The following is a 26,948-nucleotide window of genomic DNA, read 5'->3' as shown; positions in this document are numbered from 1 at the left end:
GGGACTACAGGTGTGAACTACCATGCCCAGCCAAAGCACACATATCTTTTGTGAGAGCTTTGAAGTTAGGTTTCTCTGCCAGTGTAAGGTACATCCTGGCAGCTCCATGCTAAGCTTTATTAACATCCAAGTAACTGTGTGGCATCCCTGTTTGATTTTGGGGAAAACTGGACTGACAGCCTCAGTTCTATTGCTTTGGGCAGATGTTTTGATCAGGGGGTAAATAGGAAGGAGGTGTTTTAGGTCCTTCTGAAATTTACTGTTATCCGGAATAACAGTGCACCTTAGCACTACCAGGCAAACTGGGAACGGGGAAATTTGGCTTTTTTGTACAAGGGTTTGGAGAAGCCTGTGTTCTGACCTGGGCTGGTGAGGAAGATGGCAGCATTTCTGGAGGGATCAGACTCTGGTAACTTTTGCCTTCCAATGGACAAACCACTTTTCCTTCCATAAAACAGAGGCAGAAGCAAAATTATCTGCCTAAGCCATGTTGCCGCATTTTCATAGCAAAGCCAAAACCTCAATTTTCAGGTGAAATTTTCCCACGTAAAAATGCTAGCCACTAATTCCAACATGTTTAAGATACTGTGCAGGCTGAGCAAAAACCAGGGGCTCCAGGTCAGCAGTTTGCAATCTTTGAGCGAAGAGATATCAGGAGAAGCAAGCAGGCGTTTTTCAGATGCTCAGCCCACATGGAAAGACAAACACAGGTAGGCTTACAGGAGGTGTGGTACAGATTTTGTGAAAAGACTTTCTAGAAAATCCAGTAGATGGTCCCTGGGCAAGATGGCCAAATACCAAATAGGAACAGCTCCGGTGCAAAGCTCCCAGTGTGATTGATGCACAAGGCAGGTGATTTCCACATTTCCAGTGGAGGTACCTGGTTCATCTCACTAGGACTTGTCGGATGGTAGGTGCAGCCCAAGGAGGGCGAGCCGGAGCAGGGTGGGGCGACGCAAATGCAGAAGAATGGAAATCATAACAAGCGGTCTCTCAGACCACAGTGCAATCAAATTAGAACTCAGGATTAAGAAACTCACTCAAAACCACACAACTACACGGAAACTGAACAACCTGCTCCTGAATGACTACTGGATAAATAACTCAATGAAGGCAGAAATAAAGATGTTCTTTAAAATCAATGAGAATGAAGACACAACATACCAGAATCTCTGGGACACATTTAAAGCAGTGTGTAGATGGAAATTTATAACACTAAGTGCCCCGAAGAGAAAGCAGGCAAGATCTAAAATCGACACTCTAATGTCAAAATTAAAAGAATTAGAGAAGCAAGAACAAACAAATTCAAAAGCCTGAAGAAGAAAAAAAATAACTAAGATCAGAGCGGAACTGAAGGAGATAGAGACTCAAAAAAATGAATCCAGGAGCTGGTTTTTTGAAAAGATCAACAAAATGGATTGACTGCTAGCCAGACTAAGAAAGAAGAAAAGAGAGAAGAATCAAATAGATGTAATAAAAAGTGATAAAGGTGACAGCCCCACCAATCCCATAGAAATCCAAACTACCATCAGAGAATACCATAAACATCTCTACACAAATAAAACAGAAAATCTAGAAGAAGTGGATAAATTCCTGGACACTTACACCCTCCCAAGACTAAACCAGGGAGAAGCGAATCCCTGAATAGACCAATAACAAGGTCTGAAATTGAGGCAGCAATTAAGAGCCTACCAACCAGAAGAAGTCCAGGACCAGACAGTTTCACAGCCGAACTCTACCAGAGGTACAAAGAGAAGCTGGTACCATCCCTTCTGAAACCATTCCAAACAACAGAAAAAGAGGGAATCCTCCCTAGCTTATTTTATGAGGCCAACATCATCCTAATACCAAAACATAACAGACACACAACTAAAAAAGAAAACTTCAGGCCAATATCCCTGATGAACATCGATGCGAAAATCCTCAATAAAATACTGGCAAACCGAACCCAAAAGCACATCAAGAAGCTTACCCATCACAATCAAGTTGGCTTTATCCCTGGGATGCAGGCTGGGTCAACATGCAAATCAATCAATGTAATTCATCACATAAAGAGAACCAAAGACAAAAACCAGATGATTATCTCAATAGAGGCAGAAAAGGCCTTTGACAAAATTCAACAACCTTTCATTCTAAAAACTCTCAATAAACTAGGTATTGATGGAATGTATCTCAAAATAGTAAGAGCTATTTATGACAAACCCACAGCCAATATCATACTGAATGGGCAAAAACTGGAAGCATTCCCTTTGAAAACCGGCACAAGACAAGGATGCCCTCTGTCACCACTCCTATTCAACACAGTTTTGGAAGTTCTGGCCAGGGCAATCAGGCAAGAGAAAGAAATAAATTTCAAATAGGTAAAGAGGAAGTCAAATTGTCTCTATTTGCAGACAACATGATTGTAGACTTAGAAGACCCCATCGTCTCAGCTCAAAATAAGCAACTTCAGCAAAGTCTCAGGATACAAAATCAATGTGCAAAAATCACAAGCATTCCTATACACCGATAACAGACAGAGAGCCAAATCAGGAGTGAACTCCCATTCACAACTGCTACAAAGAGAATAAAATACCTAGAAATACAACTTACAAAGGAGTTGAAGAACTTTCAACTTGGAGACTCTCTTCAAGGAGAGCCTCTAAACCACTGCTCAAGGAAATAAGAGAGGACACAAACAAATGGAAAAACATTCCATGCTCATGGTTAGGAAGAATCAATACTGTGAAAATGACCATACTGCCCAAAGTAATCTATAGATTCAATGCTATCCCCATCAAACTAATTGACTTTCTTCACAGAATTGGAAAAACTACCTCAAATTTCATATGGAACCAAAAAAGAGCCCATGTAGCCAAGACAATCTTAAGCAAAAAGAACAAAGCTGGAGGCATCACGCTACCTGACTTCAAACTATACTGCAAGGCTACAGTAATCAAAACAGCACGGTACTGGTACCAAAACAGATATATAGACCAATGGAACAGAACAGAGGCCTCAGAAATAACACCACACACCTACAACCATTTGATCTTTGACAAACCTGACAAAAACAAGCAAAGGGGAAAGGATTCCCTGTTTAATAAATGGTGTTGGGAAAACTGGCTTGCCATATGCAGAAAGCTGAAACTGGATCCCTTCCTTACACCTTATACAAAAATTAACTCCAGATGGATTAAAGATTTAAATATAAGACCTAACACCATAAAAAACCTAAAAGAAAACCTAGGCAATACCATTCAGGACATAGGCATGGGCAAAGACTTCATGACTAAAACACCAAAAGAAATGGCAACAAAAGCCAAAACAGATGAATGGAATCTAATTAAACTAAAGAGATTCTGCACAGCAAAAGACACTATCATCAGATTTAACAGGCAACCTACAGAATGGGAGAAAATTTTTGCAGTTTACGTATCTGACAAAGGGTTAATATCCAGAATCTACAAAGAACTTAAATTTTTAGGAAAAAAATAACACCATCAGAAAGTGGGCAAAGGATATGAATAGACATTTCTCAAAAGACATTTATGTAGTCACCAAACATATGAAAAAAAGCTCATCATCACTGATCATTAGAGAAATGCAATCAAAAGCACATTGAGATACCATCTCACGCCAGTCAGAATGGTGATCATTAAAAAATCAGGAGATGACAGATGCTGGAGAGGATGTGGAGAAACAGGAACACTTCTACACTGTTGGTGGGAGTGTAAGTTAGTTCAGCCATTGTGGAAGACAGTGTGTGATTTCTCAAGGATCTAGAAACAGAAATACCATTTGACCCAGCAATCCCATTACTGGATATATACACAAAGAATTATAAATCATTATAAAGACACATGCACACATATTTATTGCAGCTGTGTTCACAGTAGCAAAGACTTGGAACCAACCCAAATGCCCATCAACGATAGACTGGACAAAGAAAATGTGGCACGTATATACCATAGAATACTACACAGCCATAAAAAAGGTTGAGTTGATGTCCTTTGCACGGACATGGATGAAGCTGGAAACTATCATTCTCAGCAAATTAACAAAAGAACAGAAAACCAAACACCGCATGTTCTCACTCATAAATGGAAGTTGAACGATGAGAACACATGGACACAGCGAAGGGAACGTCACACACGGGGCCTGTTGGGGGTTGGGAGGCTAGGGGAGGGATAGCATTAGGAGAAATACCTAATGTAATGACGGGGTGATGGATACAGCCAACCACCATGGCATGTGTATACCTATGTAACAAAGTAACAAACCTGCATGCTCTGCACATGTACTCCAGAACTTAAAGTACAATTTAAAAAAATGAAAACAGAAAACTCATTAGAAGGTTCTTACAGGTGACAGTGGTGTTCACCTTGGTTCCCAGAAAACAGGAGTCATTCAAAGATATCAGATGAATGGGTAAAAGAGGGGTTAAACAACAAAGCATTTTTTTTTTGACTTGGAGAAACATTCAATGGCCCTTTATTCACCCTTGCTCCTTTGAGCGCTGACGCTGCAGCTCTGTGATGCCCCTCCCTGCTCCCACCCCAAGGCCCTGTGTCCTATCTGCTCCTGCATCTGCAGGCCTTTACCCAGGGGTCCTGGGAGTGAATGTTTGCCCCAAGTGTCCCCAGGGCAAGAGGCTGGGGCCTGCCAGTGCACCGCACAGCATGACAAGCCCGGCATCCGGGGCACCCGTGTCCTGCCTTGGGCTGCATCTGGGTTCCTTCTGCATGCCCGTGAAGCAGTGGAGTTCTCCCAGTGAGCCCCAAGGGGCAGTGCTGGTGCAGCCTGTGGCAGAAGCAGGGGAGGAAGCACACGGGGTCCAGGGTAGGCGCAGTGGGTGGAAGAAAAGTGAATGTGCCTAGTTACACTGGGACTGCTGCCTGGAATTGGGACTCATCCCAAGAGCCGAGTTCCCGACCCCCGAACCCCCTGCACTGCGGCACAGAGAGAAATGCCAGCAGGCTGCTCTCACCGTAGACCAGTCCCCGGTTCTCCACTCGTAGCAGCCTGAGTAGTCCTCGCAGGCCTCCTCGGCTCTCGGCCTCATGGATGCGTCGCATTTCCCTTGTGAGTTGGTGCACGTCACGGTCCGTTTCCGCGATCCTTTACCACAGTTGGCGGAACACTGCAAGACACCATTGGAATACTTAATCCAGTTCCAATTCGACTCTGGACTCCCTCCCACCTGCCAGATGCAGTGTGGGGATGACGCAGAGATGAAACCCACGCTTCGGTCTGCAGGGTCTTAGGCACACAGTCCCAGCTGGGGCCCCGGCCCAGTGGCCAGTGTTGGGGAAAGGACACAGGAATCAGGAGTGGGAAGAACCTGGGGTACTCATAAGGTCACATGAGGGGAGTGGAATTCATGGGCCACTTGTCAGGTCCAAAAGCTCAATGCAATACATGAGCTCAGAGGGTAGGTGTGTGTGATGGCGCCATGAGTGAGGCAGGGGCCAGAGGCCAGCCAGAGCAAGGTGAGGGCCTGAAGCTGAGTCCCAGGCCCCAGATTTTCCCAGCCGGCCTCCAGGTACACGTGCTCTGCTTGGGCCAGCCTGGGACAAAGAAAGACCTCGATCCAGAGGGGAGGAGGAGGCAGACGGAAGGAAAAGCCACCTGTGACTTTCTCGTGAGGCAGGTGGCCAGCCTTCGCAGAGAGCTCCAGTGAATGTTTTAATACAGACACCAAGAATGGTGACAGAGGCATGCCCCCTTGCAGGAGACCTGGGGACGGGCAGCGGGGAGGGGCCCTGGGGGTGATGAACATTGTGCATGTTCTCAAGAGTTCGGGATTCCCAGCAGCAATGAGTGAAGAGACAGAGGCACGGCATGGTGTTAACACAGCGGATGGGCGCTCTGGGGTGCGTCTGGAACCTGCTTCTGACACGCCTGCCATGGAACTTGGGGAGGGACAGACCCTGGGCTGGCAAGAGTGCTTAGCACCTCCAAAAACAAAACAGAATGAAGCCCAGGCAGAGCCGACCCAGAGCCTCGGGAGGATGAAACTCACAAACAAGTTGGTCCGGGGAGCCCCGTCCCTGCCCAGACATAAACACGTAACGGAAAGATGGTGTGCACGAGGCTGGATTCTGCGAAGGCAGTTTCATACTTGCTCAGTTCAGCAAAAATATGGCAGGCTACAGCAGTGACTTTCTTGAGTTACAACAAGCTCAACTTTAAAAAGTTCTAGGCCAAATGCAGTAGTTCACACCCATAATCCCAGCACTTTGGGAGGCTACAGTGGGAGGATCACTTAAGGCCAGGAGTTCAAGACCAGCCTCGGCAACATAGGGACCCCTGTCTCTTAAAAAACAAATCCCAATGTGTCCACTGGAAAAAAGGTACACAAAGGATAAATGTTATTCTTGATATCTGTTATTAACATTTATCCCAACACATGACCTAACTTTCTCTTTCTTATGAATTCAATTCAGCTCTTGTCTAAAGGTTCCATGGGGTTTTCTTCTAAGGATAATTTACACTGGTTTGAAATGCACATGCTTCAGAACTGGCTGCAATGTCCCCTGCAGGGAGTGGGGAGAGTAGCTGTGTGTGGAGTGTGGAGCTGGTTTAAAGGGTCCTCGGATGCCAGGGGTCAGCCCATGGTGGGCTTTGCATGCAGGATGTCCTGGGCAGGAGCCCTGCGTCACTGCACTGGAGGGCCACACCTTGCTTCTCTGCGTGGCAAGGTTTCCTGACCATTTCAGCAACTCTGTCCTCACTGTCTGGCTTGTGGACTAGACCTGGCACCAGCGTCCACAGAACTTGCTCCTCTGCAGCCAGGAGCCATGCGCTGTCTCTGCCTAAGTTCATGCTTGCCAGGTCTCTACTCTGCATTTCTCGCCTCTTCCCCTTGAAATTCAAGCTCTGAACGTCCAAGCCTATTTCTTTTTGAGACGGAGTCTTGCTCTGTCACCCAGACTGGAGTGCAGTGGCGTGATCTCAGCTCACTGCAACTTCCACCTCCTGGGCTCAAGTGACTCTCCTGCCTCAGCCTCCCGAGCAGCTGGGATTACAGGCACGCGCCACCATGCCCGGCTACGTTTTGTATTTTTAGTAGAAATGGGGTTTCACAATGTTGACCAGGCTGGTCTCAAACTCTTGACCTCGTGATCTGCCCACCTCGGCCTCCCAAAGTGCTGGGACTACAGGCATGAGCCACCGTGCCTGGCCCAGCCTATTTCTTAACCAAACCCCGACCCTTAACTAACTCTGACCAGCAGCCCATTCTCTTGGAGGCTTTGTCTGTGTGGTACTGCAGGCTGCTGCTGTCGGCTCCAGCTCTCAAGGGGCCGAGGAGGGTGCCCTTCAGCTTCTCTTTGCTTCCCGTCGGGGGCAGGGCCTGCAAGCTGAGGATAGGAGGAACCCACTACCTTTTCCTTCCCTCTGGATATTACATCCTCCTTCTAATAAAGTCAGGAAGAAGCCGGGGAGGAGGTAGTGAGAGCAATCAACATAGCTGGCTGGATAAAAGCGACCACGTCAATAAAAACGCTCCCTCGAGAAGCTGAGACCGATTTGCTTCCAGCGGAAGAAAGACTCGCTTTGGGGCTTCAGCACCTGGAGTGGCAGAAGTGCCAGCTTCGTGAGCTTCCCGTGGGGAATGATTTGATTCCAAGTTAAATGTTTAGAAGGAAGCATTCTGCTGAAGCCTGGGCTAAGCCAGAGTTAGGCTGACTGGAGTGGTGTCAGTTCAGGATTAGGATTAGGTGTGCACACAGATACAGACACAGAGAAATTTCTTTAAATCTCGCTCCCATTTTCTCCCACTTTCCAAATGTGGAGATCTTCAGTGCTGTAATGATAACTGATGACATCAGGCTTGGTGGGGAGGCAGTTTTTTTTCCCCCCCATAAAAACAATCTGAGTGGATTTTTTCTTTCCCAGAGACTGAGTTTTGTTCTTGTTGTGCAGGCTGGAGTGCAGTGGTGCAATCTCAGCTCACTGCAACCTCTGCCTCCCAGGTTCAAGTGCTGTCTTGCTGCAGCCTCTCAAGTAGTTGGGTTTACAGGCATGCGCCACCGCGCCCGGCTAATTTTTTGTATTTAATAGATACAGGGTTTCACCACCGAGTGAAAAATTTATGGTTTTGATCTGATCAAAGCACAATTATTTAGATCAAGAGCGAGGCAATTAAAACCCGAAGGCTCACCTAGGGTACTGGAAAGGGGCGGTGACTGAATACCTGCCTGGACCCTTTCAGCAAGGGGCCGAAAAGCAGTAAAAAAAATCAACAAAAGCTCAACTTCTCTTTTCCTAAAATACCATAAAGCATAGGATAAATATTCTGATCTATAAAGGAATACACGCCAAGATCTGTTTGAAAACTAACCTCCGTTTTAGAGCAGCCAATGGCAGACTTTTCGTTCATTAAAAATGGGCTGGATACTTTTTTATTCAAAATAATTCCAACTGTTTGGCAATAGAGGGAACTTTAAAACTATTTTCCACACTAAAGAGTACCTTGGATGAGCCTCTCCGAGTTTCCTAGACTATGCTGGTGGGAGACCTGAGGGAAACCTGCCCTTTATTCAGCTATTTTTTTTTGTAGTTTTACAGCCAAACAGTCAAAATCATCAATGCAAAGTCCTGAAGGATGACATCACCAAAGATAAAATCGTATTCCCAGGACGAACCTTCAAAGTAAAGACTTAAGGCTTAATCCACTTCTTTCCAAACACATTTTATGGCATGAGATTTGTAACTCAACTTGCACACTAAAAGCTGTCCCTCCTGGCATCTGACTCTTGCAATCTACAAAGACTGCTGGGAGATTAAAGGAAAACCTTTGAAACCACCTTCCCAGCCTGAGGGCACCACCGTTAAATATACCCAAAGGGGAATTAAAAAGTTGGTCAGTATCTGTCTGTCCTATCTTGATGTGGGAATTTTCATAGGAAATGGGACGGAACAGTCCTTTACTGTGGTGTCAACATATACATCATCAAAGACATGGTATCTATGTTTTTGTAGCCACATTGTTATCTGAGATTAAATTTTTTTTTTAAGATGGAGTCTTGCTCTGTAGCCCAGGCTGGAGTGCAGTGGTGCAATCTCAGCTCACTGAAACCTCTGCCTCCCAGGTTCAACCAATTCTCCTGCCTCAGCCTCCTGAGTAGCTGGGACTACAGGCACATGCCACCATGCCCAGCTAATTTTTCTATTTTTAGTAGAGACTGGGTTTCACCATGTTGGTCAGGCTGGTCTCGAACTCCTGACCTTGTGATCTGCCCGCTTTGGTCACCCTAAGTGCTGAGATTACAGGCGTGAGCCACTGTACTGTCCTGAGATGGATATTAAGAACATGTGAGCTAGAACACAGCTTTGAGCTGACCTGGGGGTGAGTGAGGGCTAGGAGGCACCAGAATGTCACCAATACCATGGAACCCTGCTGGAGTCCCTGTGGCTGAGTCTTGGCGGCAAGCCCAGGCACCCACCTGTGACCACTCAGACGCCTCCCAGATGGACAGGCAGTCCTGGCCTTCGCAGCTCTGCACTGGCGCTGGCCGGGGGCCTGGGCAGTAGAGGGGCCGCGTGGCGACGTGTGTGCCGTTCTGCAGCTGGTACACGCAGGTCACCTCCCGGTGCTGGAAGCCTTTCTCACAGGTCGCCGAGCAGGAGCTCCATGGGCCTGCCACCCACCTGCCAGACAGGAGGAAAAAGAGAGAGAGAGAGAATGACTCGGGTGAGAGGCCAGCCTCTCTGGAGGGCCTTCCAGCGGGATCCTGGAATTGCTGCCTTGTGGTGGGCAATCTATAAAGACTGCTGGGGATTAATGGAAAACCTTTAGATTCCAAGAGGGAGGCAGACTCAGGAAGCTTTTCAGTCAACCTTGGACGAAATTCAGAGTAATGGCACAGAGGGAGTGACTTGAGTGGTCCTTTGGTTGGACGGGCTCCTTGGCACAGACATCTTTCTGCAACTAACACCCCTACAGCAGACGGGATTATCTGGTCACGGCCTCCCTGCAGGGGATTACATATCCTCCTGTTGTCACGCGACCTGCTTCTTTCGACGGGGTGTGAGTGAACAGGATGCTGGCCGCGTCCCGGCAGAAGCTCTGAACGAGGTTATGCGGTTTGGCTCTGACTCTGTTTCCTACTCTCTGCTGCGAGAAGAGTCCCAGGACTGGGAAAGCCCATACCGCCTGCACTGCTGTCAGTCACTGAGAAGTCGGAGTCGTCTGTCGCTGCAGCAACAGGGGACTGACACAGCCCTTGACAAAGGAACCCCCATCCCACACTGGTCCCAGCTTGATTAACCAGAAGCAGGCGCCCCCTGCTTTCCAGAGCTTAGGCGGCTGTGATGCTTTACAGTGGCAGGTTGTGGGCCGTGGGAAGACGGAGGCTGCTGAGGTTGGTGTCTGAAAGTGTTCTTCTAAAACTCTGGCTCAGGCTGGGCGCGGTGGCTCACATCTGTAATCCCAGCATTTTGGGAGGCCGAGGTGGGCAGATCACAAGGTCAGGAGTTTGAGACCAGCCTGGCCAACATGGTGAAACCCCGTCTCTACTAAAAATAAAAAAAAAAAATTAGCTGGGCATTGGTGGCACACACCTGTAGTCCCAGCTACTCGGGAGGCTGAGGCAGAAGAATCACTTGAACCTGGGAGGCAGAGGTTGCAGTGAGCCGAGATCACGCCACTGCACTCCAGCCTGGGCGACAGAGTGAGACTTGTCTCAAAAAAAGAAATGATATGGTAAGATATTTGCACACCTGTGTTCACAGCAGCATGATTTACAATAGCCAAAAGGCAGAAGTGACCCGAGTGTCCATCAAAGGCTGAAAAGATAAAGGGTGGTATGTGCATACAAAGGACTATTATGCAGCTGTCAAAAAGGAGATTCTGACGCATGCTATGACACGGATGAGCTTTATGCCAAGAGTAAGAAGCCAATGAGCAAAGGACAAATCCTGTGCGATTCCACCTACACAAGGTACCTGGAGCAGTCAGATTTACAGAGACAAAGTGGAATGGTGGTTGCCAGGGGCTCAGGGGAAGGGGGAATAGAGTTAGACTCAGCTGAAGGAGGCAGAAAAGTTCTGAAGTTGGATGGTGGTGGTGGCTGCACGAGGTGAATGTACTTAATGCCACTGAACTGGACATTTACAAATGCTCAAGATGGTAAACTGCATGTGCACTTGACCGCAATTAAAACAATGCTATCAGCGGGTGGTTAGGAGCAACTTGTAAGTAAGTGAAGAAAAGCCACAGAAGCGAAGTGTTCCTTAAGTCCCAGGCAGCCAAAGGCGGGAGCTGAGTGTGGCACCCGGGGTGCGCACGCTCACCCTGCGGTGCAGGAGCAGCCGTCTACAGGGGCTGCTGTGGGGACCCGGTGCACGGCACTCCACAGTGCACTTTAGCTGTTACTCAGCTAGACTCCTTGCTTCTGATGTTGACAAATCTCACTGAGGTATGGGCATAAAACGACTTTCTTAAAACTTTTTTTTTTGGTGGCGTAAAGAAATCATTTCACCCCAGCCACCCTGGCTTCAGGAGCTCACTTACGACACTTGAATGACACTGTACAGCTAAGTGCCACAGTAATATCACATTGACTCCAAATCCAGTAATAGGAACTGTAGTTCTGTAAAACAATTTATGTTCTTTTTTTTTTTTTTTTTTTTGAGACGAAATTTCGCTCTTGTTGCCCAGGCTGGAGTGCAATGGCGTGATCTTGGCTCACCACAACCTCCGTTTCCCAGGTTCAAGTGATTCTCCTGCCTCAGCCTCCCAGGTAGCTGGGATTACAGGCATGCACCACCACATCCGGCTAAGTTTTTGTATTTTTAGTAGAGAGGAGGTTTCTCCATGTTGGTCAGGCCGGTCTTGAACATCTGACCTCAGGCGATCTGCCCACCTTGGCCTTCCAAAGTGCTAGGATTACAAGCGTGAGCCATCACACCTGGCCAACAACTTACTTTCCAATTACACTGTAAGCCCTATTTTTTTCCACTGGTGACCCCTAAAAACTTTAATAGCAACATTTATTAGCCAAGTTTGAATTAACTGCTCTTCTTAAAAGTCATGATACTGTGATTTTTTTTTTTTTAATGGAGTCTCACTCTGTCACCTAGGCTGGAGTGCAATGGTACAATCTCGGTTCATTGCAGCCTCTTCCTCCTGAGTTCAAGGGATTCTGGTGCCTCGGCCTCCCAGGTAGCTGGGATTACAGCTGTGCTCCACCATGCCTGGCTAATTTTTGTATTTTTAGTAGAGACAGGGTTTCGCCATGTTGGCTAGGCTGGTCTTGAACTCCTGACCTCAAGTGATCTGCCCACCTTAGCCTCCCGGAGTGATGGGATTATGGACACGAGCAATCATGCCCGGCTCATTTTTGAAGTTTTAGTAGAGATGGAGTTTTGGCATGTTGGCCAGGCTGGTCTTGAACTCCTGACCTCAAGTGATCTGCCCACCTTAGCCTCCCGGAGTGATGGGATTATGGACACGAGCAATCATGCCCGGCTCATTTTTGAAGTTTTAGTAGAGATGGAGTTTTGGCATGTTGGCCAGGCTGGTCTTGAACTCCCACAGCATCAAATGATCCACCTACCTCGGCCTCTCAAAGTGCTGTGATGACAGGCATGAGCCACTGCGCCTGGCTGAAACTAATTCTTTACGAAGCCACAGTTAGCACGTCTGTAATTCAGGGCACCTCTTCTCCCTTCCTCTGCAGGAGTCGGAACGGACTCCGCTTCCTTTCCTGCCTGGCACTCACTCAGTTCCTCTGCATATGCTTCAAGTTAAATCGTCCTACTGAACGCTTCAGGCAGCTCGGTGACCGTATGAGACCTTGTATTCTTACTGCTATTGTAACAAATTACCCCCAACTTAATGGCTCAAAACAACACAGATTTATTATCTTACACTTCTGGAGGTCAGAAGTCTGGCACGTCTTTCAAATCTAAAACCAGGGTGCCGGGAGACTCCAGGGAAAAATCTGTTTCCTGCGTTTTCCAGCCCTGCGCTGCCCCATTCCTTGGCTTGGGACCTTCTCCTCCCTCCTCAAGGCCAGCAGTGGCGGGGGAGCATTTCTCACACTGTGTCACTCTGACCTTCTCTTCTGCCCCATCTCCTACTTGGAAGGATCCTTGTGATGACCCCAGACCTACCCAGATGATCCAGAATAATCCACTTTAAGGCCAGCTGATTACCAACCTGATAATCAGCTGGCCTTAAAGTTTGCAGATAAAAGGATTGCCAATAAAAGTATCACAACTGATTGCCAACCTGTGTTAGTTTGCTAGGACTGTCGATAAAAGCATCATGAACTGGGTAGCCTAAAACAACAGTAATCTATTCTCTCACAGTCCTGGAGGCCGGAAGTCCAAAACCACGGTGTCAGCATGGCTGGTCCTCCCAAGGTCTCTGAGGGATAATGTGTCCTGGGTCTCTTTCCTAGGTTCTGGCGGCAGCCAGTAAGACTTGGTGCTCCCCTGGCGAGCAGAAGCATCACTCCAGCCCCCGCCTGCATCTTCCCACAGGGTCATCTCTGTGTGTCTGTCCCTACATGACCCTCCTCTAATAAGGACACCTGTCACATTGGATCAGGGCCCCACCCTACTTCCGAATGATAACATTTTACCTAATTACATCTGCTGTGACCGCACTTCCAAATAAGGTCACATTCTGAGATGCTGGAGATTAGGACTTCGATAAAGACATTTTGAAGAGGACGCAATTCAATCCATACTACAGGCTTAACACCATCTGCAACCTTACCTCCCCTTGGCCATGCAGGGTCACATCTTCCCAGGTTCAGGATTAGAATGTGGACATCTGTGGGGGCCATTATTCTGCCAACCACACACTCACTGCGTTCACAATTCTGAAAAAACTCAGCTCCTATTTAAAATTCAATTTCTATTTACATCTTGATTCGGCTGAGATTTAAACTAGGTAAAAGCCTTGTGAAGTTTGCTGAGATGGGACAGTTGTTGCAAAGAAACAATGGCATCATCAGGGTCACACTTTTCTGACACAGTTATTTTATGTTGAATAGAGTGAGTCTCAAATGCAGGGAGCCAAAGGAGGACCCTGGTAGGTTGTTACTTTCGACAACTTTAAATCATTAAAAACCAGCAAGCGATGCTGTATTCCAACATAATCTGGGCTAACGAGTGGTTTGTTCAGGGGTCCAGTGTCAACTCTGTCCCTCCCCAAAATGGGTGAAAAGAAAGGCTCTGGTACTGACTGAGTGTCTACTCTGTGCCAATCTCTGTGCCAGGAATGTTCCCTGAATTCACTCAGTTAATCAAAGTAAGGAAGCAGGTGCCTGTATGTGGTTTCTCTGAGCATCCGTTAGAGACGGGCCAGTTCCAGGTGGGGCATCAAGCGAGTCACACGTACAACATCGCAGCATAAAATCAGGGTGGGGAACAGCCCTGGAGCTCCAGGAAACGCAGGCTAGGCCAAAGACAGCAGCCACTGGCACGGTCAACCTGCTCAGCCTCGGCTTGTCTGGTCCCAGAAACGTGAGTGTCAACCTCGGGCTGCACTTCCTGGAGACCTGAACCAAGGGCTGGGACATTTGACTCAGCGTTCCCGCCTTCACAAAGCTCAGGGAAGTGTGTGGTCTTCAGGGAATGGGAAAACATAAAAACAGACAATTTATTTTTTTTTGTTTTTTGAGATGGAGTCTTGCTTTGTGGCCAGGCTGGAGTACAGTGGCATGATCTCGGCTCACTGCAACCTCTGCCTCCCGGGTTCAAGTGATTTTCCTGCCTTAGCCTCCCTGGTGGAAGACTCTTAAAGAGTGGAGATGACTGGGCTCTTGGTATGTGGGGTCAAAGAGAGAAAGAAGGCAAGAAAAGCCAGGCTCAGGACTCTGGGCCCAGGAATGTTGGTGGTTCCTGCACTCAGAGGGGGAAGAGCTGGCATGGAGTGGAAGGGTGAGCGCTGCTTTAGAGACCGGGTTGAGGGGACACTGGGTGCAGTGTCAGGCAGGTTGGCAGGTGCAGTCTGCCACTCGCGGTGCGGTCGGGTTGGAGACACAGGGCTGAAGTCATGAGCAAGAAGGTCATGGGGGAAACCAAAGGTCAGAAGGATGCATCCAGACAGCGCAGACACAGAGAAGACAGGCTGGAGGGCAGGGCCTGGGGAGTACTAGCACCTGGGGGAGTGAAAGCCTGCAAAAGGGGTGCAGAGGCAGTGACTGCGAGGCGGGGGATGCTGGGAAGGGCCTGCACCTGCAGTGAGGACCGGGGCCTGAAAGACGTCTTTGGATTTGGCAGCAGGGAGAGGCTGCTGGCCCAGAAGCGGCCTCAGGGGGAGGCAGGGATGGATGGGTGAAGAAGAGAGGGTGGTCTCAGTGCCTCTTAAGAAATGTGGTCTGGCTGGGCGCAGAGGCTCACGCCTGTAATCCCAGCACTTTGGGAGGCCGAGGCGGGCGGATCACAAGGCCAGAAGATCGAGACCATCCTGGCCAACATGGTGAAACCTCATCTCTACTAAAAATACAAAAAATTAGCCAGGCATGGTGGTGCACCTGTAGTCCCAGCTACTCAGGAGGCTGAGACAGGGGAATCCCTTGAACCAGAAGGCAGAGGTTGCAGTAAGCTGAGATCGTGACACTGCACTCCAGTCTGGCGACAGAGCAAGACTGCATCTCAGGGAAAAAAAAAAAAAAAAAAAAAGAAATGTGGTCTGATGCCTGAAAAGTGGGCTCTGCAGACCCTCCCTCTCAGGATGGATTTCATGACCAAGAACCCAAAAGCAACTTCAATAAAAACAAAGATAACAGTTGGGACTTAATTAAACGAAAGCGCTTCTACACAGTGAAAGGAACAGTCAGCAGAGTAAGCAGACAACCCACAGAGTGGGAGAAAAATCTTCACAATCTATACATTCGACAAAGGACTAATATCCAGAATCTACAAGAAACTCAAACAAAACATAAGAAAAATACCCAAACAATCCCATCAAAAAGTGGTCACAGGATACGAATAGACAATTCTCAAAAGAAGACATACAAATGGCCAACAAACATGAAAAAAAACGCTGGACATCGCTAATGATGAGGGAAATGCAAATCAGAACCACAACGCGGTACCACCTCGCTCCTACAAGAATGGCCGTCATCAAAAAAATCAAAAAAACAGTTGTTGGCGTGGATGCGGTGAAAAGGGAACACTTCTACACTGCTGGTGGGAATGTGAACTAGTACAGCCACCATGGAAAACAGTGTGGAGGCTCCTTAAAGAACTAAAAGTAGAGCTACCATCTGATCCAGCAGTCCCACTACATGGTATCCACCCAGAGGAAAAGAAGTCATTATACGAAAAAGATGCTTGCACATGCATGTTTTAACAGCACAGTTCACAACTGCAAAATCGTGGAACCAACCCAAATGCCCATTAGTCAACAAGCGGATAAAGAAATTGTGGTATATTTATACGATGGAATACGACTCAGCCATAAAAAAGAATGAGTTAACAGCATTTGCAGCGACCTGGGTGAGACTGGAGACTATTATTCTAAGTGAAGTAACTCAGGAACGGAAAACCAAACATCGTATGTTCTCACTGATGTGTGGGAGCTGAGCTATGAGGATGCAAAGGCATAAGAATGACACAGTGGACTTTGGGGGCTTGTGGGGAAGGGTGGGGGTGTGAGGGATAAAAGGCTACAACAAATAAGGGCGGGTGTGGTGGCTCACGCCTGTAATCCCAGCGCTCTGCGAGGCTGAGGTGGGTGGATCACAAAGTCAGGAGATCGAGACCAGCCTAGCCACGGTAAAACCCATCTTTACTAAAATGCAAAAAATGAGCTGGGTGTGGTGGCACGTGCCTGTAATCCCAGCTACTTGCGTGGCTGTGACAGGGGAACAGCCTGAACCTGGGAGGCGGAGGTTGCAGTGAGCTGAGATAGCGCCACTGCACTCCAGCCTGGTGACAGAGCTAGACTCCATCTCAAAAAAAAAAAAAAAAAAAAAGGACTACAAACAGGGTGCAGTGTATACTGCTTCAGTGGTGGGTGCACCAAAACCTCACAAATCACCACTAAAGAACTTATTCATGTAACCAAATACCACCTGTACCCCAGTAACTTACGGAAAAATAAAAAATAAAATGTGGTCTATCCATACAATGGAATGTTATTTGGTAATAAAAAGAAATGAACTGCAGATACTATATTCTACAACATGGATGAACCTTAAAAACATCATACTAATTGAAAGAAGCTAGTCACAAAACACCACATATTATATGACTCCATTTGAATGGAATGTCCGGAACAGACAAACCTACAGAAACGGAGAGCGAACTGCCAAGCACTGGAAGGGATGGGTGAGTACTGGGGAATGCCAGCTAAGGGGCACGGGGTTTCTTTTTGGGGTGATGATGATGCCCTAAAAGGGACTGTAGTGGTGGTTTCATAACGGAATATATTTAATTGTACTCTTTAAACAGACGAATTGTATGGTATTTGAATTATATCTTCATGAAACTGCTGAAAAATGACTCTGCCGCTTACTAATGTGTGACCTTGAGCGGGCCACGTAACCTCTCTGTGCCTCAGTTTCTTCACCTATAGAATGGATCTCTATAGGGTCAATGCAAGGATCAAATGAGCTGAATCATATAAAGTGCTTAGAACATTGCCTGGCACATAGGAAGCTCTCAAAAAGGCTTAGCTGGTGTTCTAACTAGAGAATCTATTTTATAAATACTTTCTCTTAAACCATATTTTACAGCAGCAAAGTGCTGAAAACGTTCCTGCCTGCCTTTGTTCCTCCCTTCCTTCCTTCTTTTCCTTCCCTCATTACTCCCTTTCTTCCCTCCTTTCCCTCCATCCCTTCTTTCCCCTCCTTTCCTTCCCTCCCTCCCCTCCCTCCTCTTTCCTTCCCTCCCTCCCCTCCCTCCTCTTTCCTTCCCTCCCTCCCCTCCCTCCTCTTTCCTTCCTCCCTCCTCTTTCCTTCCCTCCCTCCCCTCCCTCCTCTTTCCTTCCCTCCCTTTCCTTCCCTCTCTCCTCCCTCCTCTTTCCTTCCTCTCTCCTCCTTTCCTTCCCTCCCTCCCCTCCCTCCTCTTTCCTTCCCTCCCTCCTTTCCTGCCCTCTCTCCTCCCTCCTCCCCTCCCTCCTCTTTCCTTCCTCCCTCCTCTTTCCTTCCCTCCCTCCCCTCCCTTCTCTTTCCTTCCCTCCTTCTTCCTTTCCTTTCCTCTCTTCTTCCTTCCTTTCTGTTTCTTTCCCCAGCAAATGAGAACTAACCGTAATGGCCCAAGGACTTTTTCAGGAAAACACAGAAGGATCCTGGCCAATCCCCCATCTCAATTCTTAGGGTTGAACTAAGATACTGAAGCCTTGAAATCAGTAATTTTTTAAAATCAGGATTTAGGGCTGAAGTGGTTTCTCTCAGCAGACCTCACTGTTCGCAAAAGAGAGCGGTCTCTGCAGCGCGGGGCCTCTCTGCAAGCAGACCTGCCTCCTTCCGGAGAAGCGCACATTCGCAGACGGTGCGGTGCTCCACGATGCACTGCAGGTTTTCATTTCCTCTTTCAAAAAGCAAATATGAGAGTAATATTACTTTTCGGGGAAATGTATATGAGAACTCATAATTCTCAAGTTTTAAAAGGAGAAAGGCTGCGTGGAGGCCTCACGTGTGGCTGTAAAGCGTCCCTCTGGGTCCCCAGGGAGAACATCGCAGTCCAGCTGGTGAAGTCACAGTTTTTGTACCTCCTCACCTCACTCCTTCTTTGCAGACATCCGTTCAATAAAAGCGGCCACAGGTCTTCAGGACTGTGCACGGCACATGTTAGAGCTGCGTTTTGGTTGTTCTGGTAACAGAGTAGCTGGCTGCCATCTGCCATGAGCTGTGAGAGGGACTCAGTCTCAGGCAGACAGGAGCTTCTGACACTGCTCTTTCTTGGGAAGGGCCTGGGAGCATGGGCTGTTGGCTGGCCAGCCTCTGCCACGGCCTTTCACCCCCAGGCCCGCAGCACACATGGAGTACAGCATTGCAGGTGCTCTGGGAAGGGCCTTCTCTCCCACAGCAAAGCAGAGCAAAGTGCCTGCTTTCTCCCTGGTCCTGCACCATGGAGAAAAGGAAGGGATGTGCATGCCTGGAGCATCCCCTGTGCAAGTGCCTCCTGGACGCCCCACGCACTAAATATTTACTTATCACTGAGTCCTCACACACACACGCACTGCTTTTGCCCCGATTTATGGCCGAGGACCCCTGCATTAGTCTGTTCTCACGCTGCTAATAAAGACATATCTGAGACTGGGTAATTTATAAAGTAAAAAGGTTTAACGGACTCAGTTCCACACGGCTGGGGAGGCCTCACAATCATGGCAGAAGCCAAAGGAGAAGCAAAGGTATGTCTTACTTGACGGCAGGCACGAAGGTACGTGAGGGGAAGTGCCCTTTATAAAACCATCAGATCTCATGAGAGCAGCATGGGAAAACTCACCCCCATGATTCAATGGCCTCCCACCAGGTCCCTACCACGACACATGGGGATTATGGGAACCACAATTCAAGATGAGGTATGGCTGAGGACACAGCCAAACCGTATCAAACCCAGAGCTCAAAGGAGGTAAAACCAAGGACAGGATTCAGCACTCAGAAGCCTTGAGCTGTGAGTGTCCTGTCCCTCATATCGGAATCATGCAGATCTACTGAAAATTAGGAAAAAAGTTAAGATGAACGTGACCGTCTCTGTTTTAGTTTAGACTGTCTATTCCAGAGGGCTTTGGGGAAACAGCAACTCCTTTCAACGAGACCGATGCCTGGATGGAGAACAGTGGTCATGACAGTTGTAACAGCCGGGGTTTATCAGGCCCCCGGAGTGTCAGGCTTGGGCTGAGTACTTGGTAAAGTCACCTCAGTGATGCCTGCAACAAGTCTGTGAGATGAGAGCAACATCTTACCAAGAAGGAAACTGAGGCTTGAGTACAGACTCCCCCAATTTACACAGGTGGGGATCAGTGGAGTGAGGACTTCAGTCTGGGTCTGTCCAATCCCAGGGTCCTTCTGACAATGTGAGAAGGTCTAACTTCAGTATGTGGATGCCTTGAACTTTAGGGTGTTGTGACGAGGCCAGCTGCACTTGTGCTGGAAGTAGGATTATATGAGTAAAAAAAAGGAAGTCCCTCAACTGGGGCACAGAGGACCCACCCACATAGGAATAGGGGACCCGAGGCCAGTCTTTCTGCCTCTCCAAGTCAGTTTCTCCCTCTGTAAAGGGAAACCAGCAGGTCTCATGCCTCTTCCTCTGGGAGTTACAGTGGGCATGAGAATGAGACAGCGGGTAGAAAGGGACAGGGCAGGCCAGGCATAGTGGCTCACATCTCTAATCCTAGACTTTGGGAGGTTAAGAAGGAAGGATCATTTGAGCCCAGGAGTTCAAGACCAGGCTAGGTAATATAGTGAGACCTTGTCTCTACAGAAAATAAAAAAATTAGCTGGGCACGGTGGCACACGCCTGTAGTCCCAGCTACGTGGGAGGGTGAGGTGGAAGGATCACTTGAGCCCCAAGAGGTCAAGGCTGCAGTGAGCCAAGATTGCACCACTGCACTCCAGCCTGAGTGACGGAGTGAGACCCAGTCTCAAAAAGAAAGAAACAAAAACCAGGGCACAAACTGGAGGGGTGACCACATGTGTGTAAAGAGTCACAGGGCTGACCCACCAGAGGTAGGTGTGAGCCTGTTTTTTCAAGCTGGCTCAGGGCAGAGAATAAATGAGAAGTGAGAGCTCTGACCCACCTCACTTTCCAGATCAGACTGCCTGAGTCTCCCTGGGACAGGAAGGGACGAGATCACTCTTCAGGCTGGGTTCTTTGTCAGGATGCTGTAACCCACCAGCCCAGTCCTGACACCAGACCCCAAGGAGAGATGGCAGTCCAGTGCTGGCTGAGGCCAGGCCCTCCCCTCAGGTGTCCTGGGCCCCTGGGTCCTGGCCTCCTTCCCCTGGGCTGCCCACATTTTGATAGTGCCTCTGATGGGTCACTGGCTCTGCCGATTGGCCCACGATGACTCTTCCATGAGGCACCGCCTGTGGGCAGGGTCCCATTCCCATGTGTCTGCAGGAGGAACCTCCCAGCCCGTTCCCAGTGGCTGCTTCGGCCTCTCGGTCACTCTCGGTGCTTCCCCTGGCCACAGAAATCCCATGTCCTCTCCTCTTCCTCACAAAGTACACTAGGCCGGAGGCTCACAGGCCCCCACACACCCGCACTCCCCCTCCGACTCCAAGGCACCTCAGGGCCACCCTGAGAGGGAGAGTCTGCAGAGCCCACTTGGCAGGCATCAGACCACATTTCTTAAGAGGCACTGAGAGCACCCTCTCTTCTTCACTCATCCATCCCTGCCTTCCCCTGCGGCTGCTTTTAGGCCAGCAGCCCAGAAGTGGAGCATGTAGCCATTCACACTCAATGTTAGTACTGAGAGGTGAGGTTCCGCGGCATTCATCCTGCTATTTGTTGCCTGTGTACCTTGCTTTTTTTTTTTCTTTTCACTTTTTAACTTGTATTTTTGTTTTAAAGGTCCTGTGTGATTTATGCTTCAAAGAGGTTCTGTTTTGATGTGTTTCCAGGATTCTTTTCCCCAAGATTTAGAGCTCCTTTTAGCAGCTTTTGCAAGGGCAGCTCGGTAGTGGAGAATTCTCTCAGCATTTGTTTGTCTGAAAAAGACTGTATGGGGGAGGATCCAAGACAGCCGAAAAGGAACAGCTCTGGATCGCAGTTTCCAGCGAAAACGCAGAGGGTGCGTGATCACCCAGGCTACCTGCCTCCCAGCTGCAGAAGAAAAGGGCTTGGTTCTACCCCGGCCTGTGGAGCCTGTCCACCAGATTGATGCCCTCCCCTGAGTTCTGGACAGGAGGCTCTGTCTCTCCTGGTTCAAACTGTTTCAGAGTTCAGCTGGAGACTTCCTTCTCCCTGTGGTGTTTCCCCACCTCCTCTCGCCACCATCATCATGGATCCCCGTGGTGCCAGGCAGGAATGGCCTGCTTGGGGACCCAGGGAGCCCCCCGGGCCTTTCCCGCTTCTTCTACCCGTGTTTCGCTCAGCGCTCTAAACTGACTCAGCTCCAGGCAAGGTCGGAAACTTCTCCTGCAAACAGACCTTCAGTTTCTCCAGTGGGGGTGTGTGCTCTGGAGAGGAGGATCTCCCTTTCCTGCTTCTGCAGTTGGGGCCCTCACAGTTTTTGGGGCGTCTCCTGAGTCCTGCAGGAGCAGTCTGCTTCCTTCAGAGGGTCTGTGGGGCTTTTTGGGTTGCTGGCTTGTTCCTGCCAGTTGATCTAGAGCTAAAATTCACGATGGAAACCTCTGCACATTGCTCTGTCCATCCGAGCTGCAGCTGCCGGTCTAGTCCTGCCTCTGGTCTGCCACGATCCCTGACCACATTTTATTTAGCTCTTCATATGTCGATAAAAATCTGGATTGTTTCCACATTTTGACTATTACAAATAATGGTACTTTGCAGCACTGTTCACGATAGCAAAGACATGGAATCAATCTAGATGCCCAGCAACAGTGGAATGGATTAAAAAATGTGACAGACACACACCAGGGTATACTATGCAGCCATAAAAAAGAATCAGATCCTGTCTTCTGCGGGAACATGGATGGAGCTGGAGGCCATCATCCTCGGCAAACTAACGCAGGAACAGAAAACCGAGTGCCGATGTTCTCATGCGTAAGTGGGAACTAAATGATGAGAACACATGGACACGAAGAGGGGAAAACAGACACTGGGGCCTACTGGAGAGTGCAGGGTGGGAGGAGGGAGGGAATCCGGAAAAACAGCTAATGGGTACTAGGCTTAACACCCGGGTGACGAAATAATCTGTACAAACCCCTGTGACGGGAGTTTACCCATATAACAGACCTGCATGTGTGCCCCTAAACGCAAAATAAAAGTTTTTAAAAAAATGAATAACGCTACTACAAACATTTGTGCACAAGTTTTTGTGTGGACACGTGTTCTTGTTTCTTCTGGGAATATACGCAGAAATAGAATTGCTGATCATATAGTACCTCTGTTTAACAATTTGAGGAATGCCAGACTGTTTTCCAACGCAGCTGCATCATTTTACACTCCCACCGGCAGCGTGTGAAGGTTCTAGATGATCACCATCGCCACAGACACTTCCTATTACGTCTTTTTTGATTACAGTCATGCTAGTGGGTGTGAAGCAGTATTTCATTGTGTGTGTTTTTTCTTGTGGTAAAACACACGTAATGAAATTTACCATCGAGTGCCTTTGTAAGCTGTACAGTTCAGTGACATTCAGTATATTCAAATTATTGTACAGACACTACCACCATCTATCTCTAAAGCTCTTCATCTTCCCACACTGAAACTCGTGCCCACTAAACCACAACTCCCTATTTCCTGCTCTCCTGAGCCCCCGGCAACCACCGTGCTACTTTCTGTTTCTGTGCATTCACTACTCTGGGTGCCTTATATCAGTGGAATCATACAGTGTTGTCCTTTTGCGACTGGCTTATTTCACTTAGCACGATATCCTCAAGGGGCATCTGTGTGGTAGCCTGTTGTCAGGGTTCTCTTCCTTTGTAAGGCTGAAGATACAAATCAGTGAGGAGGACACAAATAGCCAAATCAGATAATAGGCAAATAATAGAAGAAAAAACCACGTAAAAAGAAACATAAACATTCCCAGATAGGGGTTGGCTCTGGGCCCTCACCCAAATCTCATGGTGAATTGTAATTCTTCGTCTTGGAGGAGGGGCCTGGTGGGAGGTGACTGGATCATGGGGTGGATTTCCCCTTTGCTGTTCTCATGACAGTGAGTGAGTTCTCAGGAGACCTGGTTGTTTAAAAGTGTGTACCACCTCCCCCTTCTCTCTCTTCCTCCTGCTCCAGCCAGGTAGGACATGCCTGCTTCCCCGTTGCCTTCCACCATGGGTCTAAGTTCCCTGAGGCCTCCCCAGCCATGCTTCCTGTATGCAGAATTAAGAGCCAACGAAGCCTGTTTTCTTTATAAATTATCCAGTCTCAGGTAGTTCTTTGTAATGTGACGACAGACTAATACATCCCCCAAACATCTGAAAATATTCAACCTCACTACAGAGCGAGGGAATTAAAAAAACAAACGAGCAGATGCCCTTTCACACCCATCAGACTGGCAACACCAAAATATGTGACTAACCCACATTTGGCCATGATGGGAGAAATGGTTCTCATACGGTACTGTGCAATGTAAGCTGTCTACAGGTAACCTGTTTGGAGTAAGGCTCAAGGTGTGTATAACCTGTACCTTATTCCACTTCTAGGGATACAGTTTCTTGCATATGTGCCCAAGAACACCAGAAAACGTCATTGACTCCATAACTGTATAAACCCAAATGGCAATACGCCTATGAGTCCATCAGTGGTGGAATGACTAAAAATGTAAGATGAAATCTCATAGAAGCACCAGAGCTACGGCAGCAACATGAGTTCCCAGGGGCAAGGCAGAGGTAGAAACCCTAAGGGACTATTTAAGACACGCCAATCAATAGTGTCTTCTGTTTGTGGATATACACACATACAGTACAAGTCTGAAAATCTGGGTGGGATGAGACGCATATATACCAACAGGGGAAAGCAGGAGAATGGGACTAGGGAGGGATCAAAAGGACTTCCAGCATACAACACATCTCCGACACGTTATGACTTCACGGATGTGAAGTGAATACAGCAACTCTAAAGATTTGTTAAAATTGGGAAGTACAGATTGTTTATTAGTTAATCTCAGTACTCTTCTGTACTATGAAAACTTTTACAAGAAAAATGCTTCCAGAAGCTATAGTCAGGCTGGTATGTACCAAATGACCTGGCTGCAGTGAGTGGCTGAGACCATGGGCCACTGAAGATGTGCTATCAGGTGTAAGACCACGCCTGCGCTCCAGCCCATGGAGGCCAAATGTTGCGACGCTGTGCATTTTTAAAAGTAAGGCTGAAAATCCAGAGTCTTACTGCAATCTCCTGATTTTAAAATGTTGGAAATGGATCCTAAAACCTTAAGACGTCTGCATGGGCCAAGCTCTGTCTGCTGTGGAATTTGGCCCTGCGGTCTCTAGTCTAGGACTTTACATTTTCCTAGGCAGCAGGTGCAGTGGTTCTGAGCCTAAGCTCCATCAGCCAGATGCCCAGCTCCCTCCAGCTCATACGTGGAGATGATTCTGCATCACTGGCCCCCTCACGGGTCCTCGTCATTACTTTCTTTGTTTTGATCACCAAATTCCTACTATGCACACATACTCGCTTAACAGGTTAGCCCCAAGCATTCTGTCCTAATAAGATTCAGAGGAAAAAAAAAAGACTCCCACAGCCTAATGACGTGGCATAGTCTTCCCAGGACACCCGTTGGAATGGTACCCATCAGAAACAAACACCAAAGTCCTGAACCAAGCAGGCTGCAGCAAACACCCAGGGGACTGATTAATACCAGCAGGAGTCCCTGCCCAACCGGCCCAGCTGCCCGGCCCCACAAAATTATTCAATGTGAAAACACACAAGCAGACCTCCCCGGCATTCCGCCCCCGCTGCTGCCCCACTTTGGACATGAAAACACTCAGAATCTCACAAGGCTCTCAGAAAATGTTCCTGGGGCAAGGTGGGGAGCCGCTCAGCAGCTCAGCAGTCTGAGTGAGGCGGCTCTGGATGTCCTGGAAGGGGGACAGAGGCCGCTGTGTTCAAAGGGGCAGAGGCAGGGCTCCAACAGGACTGAGCTGGCTGCCTGGGGCTCTGGCACACAGCTTTACAAGCAAGGGAATTCACAGCTCTGCCCGAATCCCCACCCACAACTACCTTTAACTGCAAGCTGCAGGCTTACTCCCTGAGTCCCCCCAGAGCCATCAGGAGCCAGCCAGGCCCCCAAGCTGCAAGGTGACTCTCTGCGGGTCTATTTTGAGTTCCTCGTGTCTCATAACGTGCTGCTGCTAAGTTAGAAGCAGTGACCCTGGTAGTTAGGGCTTGTAAAGGCCATGTTCATGGTGAACTTGAAAAGAGGTTTCCCAGGGCGACAGACATCCAGGCTGGAGCCAGGTGGAGATGGCTGACGTCTGGGGCCCCGGTGCTGACTCAGCGGCTGGAGTTCGGCCGTGTCTATCTCCTTGCCCTCACTCAAGTGACTAAGGGTGTTTAGAGAGCATGACGTGTCATAATGATCTTTAGTACGGATGGCAGCTTTGCCACTGACAGCCTCTCTTCCTTGTTTTCCCGCTTCCTCCTTGGCTTCTCCAGCGTTGGAAGCTTGGCTGCTCCACCCTCTACTTCTCCGTCTCCTCCCTCACCCATTTTCTAAGCTAGCTTGGCTCTCCCCTTGGTTCAGTCTATGGCTCACCTAAAAATAGTTCTTTTTTGCAGACCTCACCTATGCCATGCTCCTTCAGATACTAGGGAACACGGCATAGGGGACCCCAACTCTCCACCTGGGGAGATTCAGGCTGGTGTGTTCATCAGCCTAGCGGACAGCAGGGAGTCCCGCCACACCCGTAGTTCTGGGTGGTTGTGCGTGTCACAAACCACTCTTCTAGGCCCCGTCGCTACAGCCTGGTGGCGACTTCTTTTCCAAAGACGAGACATGCAGGGTTAGGATCTGGGGGTCAGCGTGGACTGCTCTCTGCCACATTCAAGCAACTGCTAAGTCCCACCAAGCCAACCACCATGAAGGATCTCAAATCTGCCTTCCCTTCCCCATATCCATGGCCACCCTTAGCTAGGGTGCCACCACAGTCTCCTAACTGCCACTCCCTAAAATATGTAATCTCTTTCCCTTCCAAGTAACCTATGCTCCTCTGCTACAGCTCCAGTCTGAAACCTTCGATGGCTCCCCAGTACCTAATGCCTTTCATATCCTGAGCCCGGCATTCAAGTCCCAACCAGTCTGAGGACTTACTCATTCATTCAGCCCATGCGCCTTCACTGTTCCACCTAAGGACTGCAGATGTTTTCAGGAATTTATGTAAAGAAACAACAGTAAGTCTCTGGACTAAGAAAAAGAAGTACCAGGG

At 48.5% G+C, this 26,948-nt stretch overlaps 1 protein-coding gene across 1 annotated transcript in view; it reads right to left on the bottom strand.

Annotated features, from left to right (window-relative positions):
• ADAMTS17 (ADAM metallopeptidase with thrombospondin type 1 motif 17) overlaps nt 1–26,948 on the bottom strand; it is a 330,513-nt gene that overhangs the window by 17,160 nt on the left and 286,405 nt on the right. The window contains exons 19-20 of the mRNA XM_064375802.1: nt 9,432–9,636; nt 4,970–5,122 (exon numbers count right to left, since the gene is read on the bottom strand). Coding sequence (XP_064231872.1) covers nt 4,970–5,122; nt 9,432–9,636 — 358 coding nt within the window. The remainder of the gene's footprint in view (nt 1–4,969; nt 5,123–9,431; nt 9,637–26,948) is intronic.

The sequence above is a fragment of the Aotus nancymaae genome, unplaced genomic scaffold, assembly GCF_030222135.1.
Source record: "Aotus nancymaae isolate 86718 unplaced genomic scaffold, 86718_ANA_hifiasm-v0.15.2.pri h1tg000014l, whole genome shotgun sequence".
Taxonomy (NCBI): domain Eukaryota; kingdom Metazoa; phylum Chordata; class Mammalia; order Primates; family Aotidae; genus Aotus; species Aotus nancymaae.
The sequence above is the reverse complement of the archived record's forward strand: the minus strand, read 5'-3'. Positions and strand labels throughout refer to the sequence as shown.